Source organism: Diorhabda carinulata, chromosome 9, assembly GCF_026250575.1.
Source record: "Diorhabda carinulata isolate Delta chromosome 9, icDioCari1.1, whole genome shotgun sequence".
Taxonomy (NCBI): Eukaryota; Metazoa; Arthropoda; class Insecta; order Coleoptera; family Chrysomelidae; genus Diorhabda; species Diorhabda carinulata.
Genome location: NC_079468.1, coordinates 3633790 through 3645521, shown reverse-complemented (window position 1 = coordinate 3645521; position 11732 = coordinate 3633790). Strand labels below are relative to the sequence as shown.

Sequence of the window (11732 nt, the reverse complement as noted above, 5' to 3'; positions counted from 1 at the left end):
ATTTTCCTACACCCACGTTGAAGACGCATTGTTGCACTTCGTGGGATACTACCGTGGCAAACTTTTTTTTATTTATTACTATTTTGGATGAGTTATATGTCAATTAAATTTGACTTTTGTTACTGATTGTACTGAAAGCAGGTGTATTTATAGGACGATTTTTATAACCATCGATATTTTTAAGTAAAAAATCAATTTACAGATACATGAAACGATATACGAATTATCCAAAATCTAATTCTCCTCTTATTCATCTTAAGCTCTTTGTAGCAGGGAATTAATCAAAAATTAAATGATTTTCCACAAAAAAACAAATTTATATATATTTGCTTCTGGCAAAGTAAATACAAATTGCTTAGCTGTCATATTGAAATTATTATATAACAAAATATGCTATCAATAAATTCCTATTATCAATTTTTCAATATCTGAATATATATTTATTAATTGCGTAAACAAATTGACGTCATTCAATTACTCGCCATATGAACATATGAAGATTATCAATTATATAAAAATAAATCGATTTGTCGATTAATTACATCCTTTTTATTTTCTAATTTCATTATTGTGAATTTTAATAGATTAGTTCATTGGAATTGTGTTGAATCTGTGTGTATTATTTCTTTTGCTAAAGTAAATTTAATACTAGTTAGTTTAGTATATCTTTAAAAGATGGCGTGAACCGCAGACAGAAAAAATATAAATTAAAACATGAATTCTTGATAAACTTTATTCATTGAACATTTTCAGTTCAAATATCAAACTCTATAACAAGAGAATGTTTATTCAATATTTAAACATTTTTTTTATTAGAAATTTATTAGTATATTATAAAATTTCGACATATGACATATGACAAATGAATGACATTCATTGTTGCATTGTATGTTGTGGACTGATTTTAAGGTAAACAAAATCACTTGCTTTTTGTTTATTATTAGTGTTATTTATCGAACAGTAACAACATATCATTGTAATGATTAAAATAATTCGTTGAAGAATGAGCACTAACGTAGACGATCAAAAATTAGAACAAAAACCAGTATTCAAAGCATCATCTTTCCAAATTATAAAAGCTAGCAAGAAGAAATACGTTTGGAAAAGTTTAAAACAAATAATCGCATCAGAAAAAACTCTTCCTTGGCCCGAAGATTGTGTTCACTATGGTTCAATAAATGCTCCTCCCAGTTTTAAGCCACCTCAGAAATTTTCGGATCTCTCTGGTCTTCCTGCCCCATATACTGATCCCCAAACACGATTAAGATATGCCAACAAAGAGGAATATGCGACGATTATCGATTTACCCATGGATATTACAGCTGGATATTTAGCCTTACGAGGAGCTACTAGTATTGTAGGATAAATATAGTACTCCTGCCAAAGGGTATTGTGAGTTTTTTCACCAGTAATTGATTTTTAAAACAAAATGCCAATTTCGTTTAGTTTCAGTTCAATTGAAAATGGAAAATAAATTTAATTTTAATTGAAAATATTAATTTTGTCCTTTATTATTCTCTTTATACACACTCTCTCTACTAGATTATCTTTATCCTTTATAAAGATACATTGTTTTTAATAGCGTAATGAGCAATTTGTGCCCTTTAGTTTTATGTATTTGGAAATTAAGGGATAAATAAAAAGCAGTGTTAGTGAAATTTTAACGCAATATATTTTTATAAATTGTTAAGTATAACAATGTTACATAAAAACAATCATCTTAAATTTGTACTGTAAAGTAACAGTTAGGTATAATTATATTTTTCTTTCGTATTATTTATAATATATTTTTTTAATAACATCAATATGTCAATGTACAATAGCATACTTGTTTGAACATGATAAATACTTTTTAAAATTTGATTTTTTTTTCATTATAGATATGTCAGAAAAATCCAAAATAATGTCATAAACTGAATGTCCATATAGGGTCTAAATTGATGATTTTATCTAAATTTTATATAAGATAAAGATTCTGTAATTACAATATAATATCTGATTCTTCACATTATTCTATTATTTCTAATAATTTTTCAACAATAATAAAAAATATTCATATTAATAAACAACATATATCAACAAAATAGTCACTTCTAAATCAAACTGCTTTATGCTGTTAATTGTGATAATGAACACACAAATTAAAGCAAATAAAGACAATAATTTATATAACACGTGTCAGATAGTGTAATTGTGAGTTCCACATAGTAATGAACTTTGTGACAGTAGAACAGCCCTTTGAGCACTTGACTTTTATAAAATTGAGTACTATGGGAATTGATGCAGTCTTGGAATTCACTGGGAGCAAAAAAAAATTCTTTTAATCTAGGACACACCGGAGTACTTGTAGAAAATGGTGAAGAAATGCAGAACAACTCCTTTCATAGGACTACAACCTTTTATAGGTTTCCCAGAAAGCGATCAAGTCAAGGTAGTTGAAAATGTGGGTAATCAAGTGGAATTCAGAAACATGGAGCATAAAAACAGTAATTGGTAGAATAAGAGATCCAAAAGCTCTTGTCTTTTCTGCAAAGAACCAATCGAGCATTTCTCTGTTTGAGAAGACGAAGAATACTGATACTGTACTCACATTTACACTTTTTAAAACCGGAAGAGGTTAGGTTAGGTTAGCCCCCAGATAGGGAGCTCACTCAAACTGTAAAGATGCTATGTGGGGCACACAATAGGTCAGTGCTAGAGACACCAATTCACGACCTTTATCCCCTAGTTCATCTAATCTAATAAAAATAGTTAATAAACAATGAATTATAATTTTTATTTAGAATAGTCTTCACCATTATGCCTTTCAGTCTCTTGGATTATGACTATCCCTTTATTGGGGTGGATTACTTCCTTTTTCCTTTTTGTTATAGTTTTTTATTGGTCCTTTCTTCATTTGTGAGCTTTCTCCATCATTTCCTGTTTCTGCATTTTGCTTTCCATTCTACTATATCTAGAATTCTAGTATCTTCCAATTTGGTTTCTCCTGATATTTCTTGGTCTGCCCCTTGGCCATAGATGTATCCATTGTGTTATCCTCCTCGCTATTTCTGAGGGTTTCCCTCTAATGATAAGCCCTGCCTAATGCAGTCTTTGTGTTGTTATATATCTTATTATGTTTTCTCCTTCCATTTCTTCTATTTCTTTAGTTTTCTTCAATTTTATTTCTCCATCAAATGTTATATTTGGAGTGTAGTTTTCAGTATTTTTCTCTCGATTATCTACAAGTCTTTTTTTCCTTTTTATTTTGTTCTTTTTACTAATATTCTTAATTTATTTCCAGTAATCAGATTATATATAATTTTCTTGATCATTTTGAACTGTTCCGAAAAATGTATGAAAATATTGTAAGGCTTCAGATTTGGTATACAAATTGGAGTACAGGGAAATTTTAGGGAAACTTGAAAATTTCAACTACTATAAATTTCTTTGTTTATCTTAATAAATAAAATTTGAAACGCCAATGTGTCATAGTTAATGACTACATGATTCTAGATCATTGAAAAGTTCTCAAATCCAAATTTTAATCATGCAATAGTAGATTTCGTTTTCTCTTTTATAGTTTAATCGATAGTTCTATTAATTTCATGTTTCTGCTAATCACGTTTTGAAGTTAAATAATTTATATTTTCATTACAGTGTACTAAATTGAAAATAATTTTTTGTTAACTAATGTATGAACGTATTTTTGTGAGATTGGCAATCAAACACATATATATTAAAAATACTACACTTTGGTGTTTAATTGCCACGATCCCACAAATTTACCTAAATATATACGAAATATCGTGTGGAATTAATATTTTTCAATGTGAAGGATTTAATTTATCTCTTAAAAATGGAGATATTTTTGATTCTACTAATAATATAGGGGAAAGAATCGGGATATTGTGTATGACTGTAACTGTAACAGTACGAAATGTAGTTTTGCTCAATATCAGTACAATTACCTCGAATAATTATTGTATTGTAGTTTTTTTGCTATTTGATTTAGATTTGACGGAAAATAAATGTGAATTTATAAATTAAGGAAGGCAAAACACCTGCAATCCTGGGGTTTCCTTAAAGCTGTATTTTTCTTCCAAATATTGTGTCCCGATTAATTGATATACCAAGGACATACAAATAATGGTCATTAAAGCGTTTCTTTTATGTATTTTGCTTATATAAAAAGTATAAAATCCTAGACAGATACACATAAAAAAGTCAAACCCTAAGAACGGGTCAGGTTTTCCCTTATATGTGCTCAATTTCAACACCAAAATCCAATTCATTATAAATACAAAATAAATTGATAGCATGTTTAAATATTATATATTACACTGACACAAACCCTGTATACATATTTTAAAGATATACCAGGCACGAAAATACTTTAAAATGGAATTTTTTACACAAATCCCGTTGCAGTTGATACTAGGTAAGTAAAAAGAAATGACATAACCTCACAAAACCCTCTATTCAGACGATTAGTCAATACGGTAAGGTTGTGATTAATTTAATTATATTTGTGAAACGGTATTTGTATAAAATAAATATTTAATTCAGTAGTTGTCACAAAAAATAACAATCACTTTTCACACATTACCTGAACGTGTAGATATTTAATAATGTCACCATTTTTATTAGTAAAATTCATAATATTGGATTAAAAACAAATAAAAACTTATGTACAAGATGGAAATCATTAAATGAAACGGTACGGTTTATTGAAAAAAATAAGATGTATTTCATTCGTGATTTAATAGACTAGTTGACTAAATTTGAAAACTTGGTTAATTATATTCTTCCAAAAAACTATATTTTAAACAAAAAGTAATATTTACATTACGTATTCAAAAATAAAAATTTAGATCACTCTGTAAAACGTTGAATAGTGTCTTGAATGACATCATGACATGCAAAACAAAATTGTTTACATCAACTGTCAAGTGTCAACTACTTTCTAAAAATGGATCCTTCGTGTTGCAAGTACTGTATAGTGCCTCAGTGTAAAGTATAACTATAAAACCGCTAGAAAAAATATTTATAAATATTATAACCAATCAACCCACACGGGAATAGTTTTTAACATTTGCGAGTACAAGTGACGCTTATTGTTTATCAATGTCAACAAATAGATGAATGTATTCTTATGAAGATCATTTCAATGTAAGTACTACAAACAATATTACCTATCTAGGTAATGTACATGTAAAATAGAACTAATGTGTTTTGTCCAAGAATATACGAAATACTAAACACGTAAAACAATATGGAGTAACCAGATCTATTTTATGAAAACGTCAATAACAATGATGTTTAGCGTGACGTGACGTAACACTTTCTGATTGGTTTTCGCGGTCACGTGACCTAATTGATTTCATTTTCATGTTATAATCTAAACAAACTTACACCGACAGGTCTTATAGTACTTCATCTTTTTTTATTTTGTCGAAGACTTTTTCAAAATCGATGAAGTGTATGTTCATTTCTTTTCTGTTTGACGCAGCATAAATATTCTTACATAGACATTTCTGAAATTCATGTTGAGATTCTTCTATTTTTGACATTTTTTTGACAGATACGTGATTTATGACAATAATTTTGCACCCAGATCTGCATTTAATAAGATAAATTTAAACCGGATGTCAATTATGTAAGAGTTTTTGTTTTTGAGATAAATTAATAAGCGATTAAGTTATTTTCAGTGACAATTCCAAATTTGGGATACCTAAACTGCTGGTATTTAACCAAAGTGTCAATATTTTCTTCCAAATATTAATCAAAAATACTTATTAATGCTGATATGAAAGTTACTGATTACATTTTTTGTGCTAAAATTTTTAAAACTAAAAAATACTGTAGCAAAATATATGAAAATTTAACATCTATATCTATTTATTTTTTCTACAATGTGTCATTTTTTTCAGTGTACAATACGTTTGAACGAAAAAAATTTACTATTACTATGTGCGAAATTAATTTACCTTTCAATAAAAACAGAATAACCTGGAAGAAATCAACCATCATGTGTGAAAATTATTAAGAATTATTCTCTATTTTAAAGATTTTTTAAATATATATTTTTATAATAAAAATTAGCAAATATAACTAATACATTCTATCCTTATTAATGTCCTGCCATTTTAAGACAACTCTGAAAGATTTTGTGATAGAAAGCCTCATATATCGAAACATTTTCACTTGAGGCACTCAAAACTTTATTAGTCAAACCAAATGTTTAATTAACTTTTTTTAAATCACGTCTCAACATCAATGTGACATAGATAAATCATTTTTTTATCAGTACAGATATACGAGGTATATTTGTAAAGTGATTTCAGTTTATATCATCCAGTAGCTTTGTAATTGAAAGCGGTTGGTTATAGCCATACGCAATTGTTGGCGTTCAAAGTAAAAACCAATACACACTGCGAAACATTCTACATCAGGCCAAAATAAAACAAATTATGAGAGATATAGTGAAAACAATATAAGAGTAATAGATTTTTGTACCATCTGGTAGTAGATAACACTAAAAATGGAGACGGATGACATACAAGATAGTTTTGACACATGACACACTAGATAGCTGTTGACAGATGACGTTCCGTATATCTTATACGATAGATAACACAAAAAATAGTTGGAGATAGATGACATAATCTAGTGACGTTTGACAGACGTCTACTACTTCTACTCCGACGGTGTTGTTGTTTATCTTTGGAAATCGAAGCTACTTCACGTATTACCTGGTATTTGAGTAGAAGTGGGAATCAGATTATTTAATTTCAATTATATTTAAACTTTAATATGCTGCAAAAAAATATAAGAAGAATGTATTAGTTATATTGATAATGGAAAGATGATTAAGATTCAATATTTGACTAGAGGCTTTCACCGTGTTTATTCTTAATACTCTAATTTTTTAATATATTATATATTTACATAATAAATAATGTGAACCAGGTGCTTGTTTGAACAAGAAACAAGTTTGCCTGCCCGCCAAAATATATTACAAATTAAAGCTGCCATTTCATAGAAACCATGTTATCAGTAAAAAATATCGCTGATAAGGATTCAATTGGAAGATGAGGTGGAATTATCAAAAAAATTTAGATAACGAGCAATAAAATAAGTTGGAGTTTTTGGAACCGTTGGTGATATTCGTATTGAACACACTGTTTACACCAACACTCGCAAATACACTGTATGACGCGCGTTTCTATAACCAAGTTATCGTCTTCAGACACTGAAGTTGTTCACCTTCAGTGTAATTGTGAGTGTTTGTGTAATGTTAGTGTAAATAGTGTGTTCAGTTTCAACGAACAATAAAAAACAAGTTACCGATCTAACCGATAGAAGTCATCATAAATTACAAGAATCATATTCCAAATATGAGCTGTCAACATCCTGCTGGTCAATCCACTAAGCTACTGTATTCATTAATGAATTCCTTTTTTAGTCATTAAGGACATTATTGATTTCTATTAGATATATAATGAAAATTATTGTTCATAATTTGTTTTTCTACCTACCTCACCATTTGGTATAACTGTCTTTCAACATTACTAGTTTACAGATCCATCATAGTATATCCTGTCTTCAATACTAATTTTTACATCTCTTACGTATATTAAATTTTCAAAAAACAATAGTGGCGAAGTTCTAATTTGCTTCAGTACAAAACATGATGAACCAAAGGGTACCACAGCTCACGATTTTCAATCTTGAGCAACAACTCATCCAAAAGAAGCTGCGCTAACCAGAAATTCAAACCTCACCTATTTTAATTAGGTAGGTACAGGTAATGAGGAAATTACATAGCACAGTGCATGATCTTCTTTGACCAAGTTAATCTCTTTAAGCTTTTAGCACCATTTTGAGTACTAATAGAGATTGGGAATCAACTATCTGAACTTGTAATGGTACAAATATGATTAAAAAACTATGTTTGGAGCTAGACTGGAAATGAACAAAGTTTTGAGTTTGAGATTCAAAGCTGATCTGGAAATGTTATAGGAAACTCATTGACATGGTTAAAACGGTTTGGTCTGTTTGAATTGAGTTCTTGGTCATTCGACAATCAAGGAAAAAAGGAGCGCAAAAGTCCCAGGACCTATTTGTGTCCTTCAGATATTTTAATGACTTTTTGACTATTTTAGTGCTACTACTTGGCCCTAATACTAGCTCAGCGTTTGTACCATCTCTTTGGTGGTATACTTAGAGGCCTTGTTATGTTTGGTGAAAATTCCCTCTATCTAATCATCAGCGAATCTGTCTTGTCTACCTCTAACCGATCAGACAACAACTTCCACTTCGCAAAATTGTCTTGAGGCGTTTCAGAAGACCTACAAGATTTTTTAAGGAATTATCTAAAATATGAATTCTCCTGGGTCTTGTTCACTCCAAACAGTTCTTTTCTAATATTGTTAAGTATAAGAAACGTCAGTAAAAGTATGCTACTTTTCACTGGCTTTGGTACTTCAAGAAGCAAATAAGATGAAATCTAATACGAAATGACTAGTGCACATTCTGTGGGGATGAGGAAGAAACGTTGAAACGTCTAGTTACAGAATGCTTTTCATTCACAAGGAAACACTTTGAACGATAAACACGTAGAAGAGAAGAATTGTTAGGGCCACTTTGGATTTGGGAGACAATACACCTTAGATGTCGTAGTATAACAGGACCTCCTACATACAATCTTATCTAAATCCTTTCCTCCCGGGGTGCATATCTGTCTCACTTTACGTCACTGTACAAGGGTCATGGTTTTGGACTACTACATTCTTTGGTATAGTCAAAACGCATTTTTTAAAAGTTTGTTCGAAATAACCTCATCTCATCCTTACCTACGATATTACACGTTATAAATAAAACATTATGGAGTCACTGATATAAACAAAAAAAGTTTTTAGTCCATGAGTCACGATTTCCACTCCTTAAATTTCCTTATCGAAACTTTCTTTAATCTCGTCATGGTTGACATTAAGTCAGTCTCTTTGGCGTCTTCGTCACTCAAAGTCTCGCCTTCAGAGTGCACTTCTCGCGTCACTTCCGATTTTTTCGCAGCCCCCGACGAAGTAGACGATTCCTTCTCCGATGAAGATTTGTTTCTAGAGCTGTTTTTGCCCTTAGAATCTTCTCCGGTTTTGCTTTTCCATTTTGACGTTGTCGGATCGCTCAGCGCCACCTGTACGGGCATTTTAATACTATTCGAGGCTACGTTGCGCGCTACGTTCAAACCTCGACTTATCCTGTCGAGCGTGGCGAGGCGCAAACTCGACGTTATTCGATTTTTGCGTAATGACGTCGGTGTAGCGCTCGAACGTTCCTGAAGGATGAAACGACCGATGGTTTGCCAATGCGATTGCGCGCTGAAAAATATCAGTATAATGAAAATGTTTATAATTATAGTCCAATCTTTTAGCGGTCGCTAAATAACTTTGATGACCCCATAGGGTGTCATTTTGGGAAAAAGAAGAATAACATGGACAGACAACGATGAAAAAAGCTAGAAATGAAAAATATTGGCCAAAGTTCGTGGGTTTATGATTATATATAACAATATAACCATAAAATAAAATTCTTTATTCAACATTATTGTAAGTAATAAATACCAATTAACAAGTTTTTATGTATTGTTTTATTCCCAATTAGCAGTGGGTAATGATTAACCTAACCTTAAATTATATCTAGCATTAATCCAAAGTATTAAGTCCAAAATTTGATAGAAATACTGTTCGGATGAATCAGCACTAATATTTTTGATCGACTTTCATTAGATTCAGTAATTCGACATTCAATGTAATGTCACTTGTCAGTCAATAGTTCGGATATAATTTTCCCTGATTCCCAGAGCGCAATTAATTCCAAATCTAAAACATACTTCTCTTCATCCTCCAATCGTTTGATTCTTCAAATGAGGGAACTGCCTTATGAGTTGTATCAGCAAGGAAAAGACACATTCGAATCGGCTGTACCGCAAGACACTCGCATATTAAAGGAAAATACTGAGCAGACGATCTCTCAAAACCTTGGAAGTACTATCAGACATTCCATCTTTCCTGTGGGGCCCCATTCAGATGTGGTACAGCCCATTAAAACTAATATACCCCCAACAAAAATTATCGCATCACTGGTATTTTAGTTTAGTTTCTGGTTTCTTATCATGGGCAAAAAAATATCACAATTTCTTACAAATTTTTTTGGAAGCAAAAATGCTCGAGAAAATCGTTTTTGTCTTGGAGAATGTATTGAGATCGAGAACTTTCTAAGCAAATTGTGTTATAGTATAATGAAAATTTGAATTTATTTTGTTAATAATGGATGAGCCTCAACGTTTAACAAGACATGTGATGAATGAAGAAGCCGCTAGAAGATACGTCGCCGGGGTAATTGGAGTTCAACAAAGCACCATATCCAGAGTTCTTAATCGCTACTAAGAAACAGGGCAGCTCACCAGAAGACCCGGACAAGGCCGCGAAAGGATAACTTCGGTACTAGATGATGGTTATTAGAAGTTAACGGCGTTAAGAATTAGGCATACCATAGCTCTAAGGCTGCAAACAGATCTGTTGGCTGCTCGTCATGTCCGAATAACCCTACAAACAGTTCGAAATAGGCTGAAAGAACCAAGTTCCAATAAAAGAGATGACATGCAATGTAACTATTCAGAATCAACGTCGATATGTTCGAGCCTCCAAACCAATCCAATCCAGATCCAATTTTCAAAAATAAAATGGTTGATTTGCTCTCTCCTATTTGCCTATTTCTTCAATCATATGGATTGAAAAAAAATCTACTCCCATCTATAAAAAGGACGTTTATAAAATAAGCATCACTACACTTGTCCTGTTTTCTGACCAGTACATGGCGTCGCTAAAACATTGGAACTTCGTTCTGCAGGTTTTTGATCTAATCTCTTTTTTTCTTATAATTCAATGAATTATTATCATTCTTTGTAGCTATGTTGTTTCCAACCTTAAATTCTTCCTCTCATGAAGCTTCCCGTTTGATTCCAATGAACCACATTGAAGTTGAATGCTGACTTCAATAAATAACTTTTCATTATTTTTGTTCTCCTCTGCATATAAGAAAAGAACAAGTAGCTGATGACGCATTTAAATAATTATGTGCCTGATGAAATAAGCTACAGTTCAAAACATAAATTGCTAAAATTAGTTGAACGGTTCAAGAGAAAATGAAGTTTTGACACCTTTCTTTCCTCTCCAAGGAACAATCAAAAGGACATTCGACAGGACATCTGTGAAGGGAGTAGTACATGCAGATGTCCTAGCAAAAAAGCCATAGAAGAAGCGACAATTAAGATAATAGAAGCAAAAGCTCCGAGGCGTACTTGCAAGAAACAATATCTACACTCTCAAAAACCTATCTGGCTCGTCGAGGCACTTCCCAGTCATATCCCTTTGGCTATATTACACCACAAAACAAACCGCCACAATCTCAATCCTGTAGAGGAAAAGCTTTCCTTTATCAGGACCATTTCAAAATTGAAACAACTCTCTCACGATATTGATACTATTCTTCAAATGAAAACAACCCTACGTGACTCTCTTTCTCCCTCCAAGGAGTTGCTCAATTTCCTCTCGTACGTATTGATTAAACGACAGTCAGAAAAGGTTACAACGACAACTACACAATTACACAGGCCAACAAAAAACTTTTGTTTGAAAACTTTTTTTATTTTAATAGCTGATCTTTATAGATTTTTATGTGCTAAATGC

The 11732-nt window shown here is 31.4% G+C and overlaps 2 protein-coding genes across 3 annotated transcripts in view; one reads left to right on the top strand and one right to left on the bottom strand.

Annotated features, from left to right (window-relative positions):
* Window positions 1–870: 870 nt before the first annotated feature.
* On the top strand, window positions 871–1493 carry LOC130898125 (INO80 complex subunit C). The gene has a single exon (XM_057807186.1). It carries the CDS (start codon window positions 1004–1006, stop codon window positions 1364–1366), a length of 363 nt encoding a protein of 120 aa, XP_057663169.1. The 5' UTR covers window positions 871–1003; the 3' UTR covers window positions 1367–1493.
* Window positions 1494–1652: 159 nt separating this feature from the next.
* The window catches only part of LOC130898121 (1-phosphatidylinositol 4,5-bisphosphate phosphodiesterase epsilon-1-like), a 326140-nt gene continuing 316060 nt past the window's right edge, over window positions 1653–11732 (bottom strand). For both annotated transcript variants that reach the window (XM_057807182.1, XM_057807181.1), the window contains exon 28: window positions 1653–9362. In XM_057807182.1, coding sequence (XP_057663165.1) covers window positions 8912–9362 — 451 coding nt within the window. In that variant the 3' untranslated portion in view covers window positions 1653–8911. The remainder of the gene's footprint in view (window positions 9363–11732) is intronic.

What these genes read in the sequence shown, in the direction of transcription:
- LOC130898125 (XM_057807186.1), top strand. Translation starts at nt 1,004, where the DNA reads ATGAGCACTAACGTAGACGATCAAAAATTAGAACAAAAACCAGTATTC.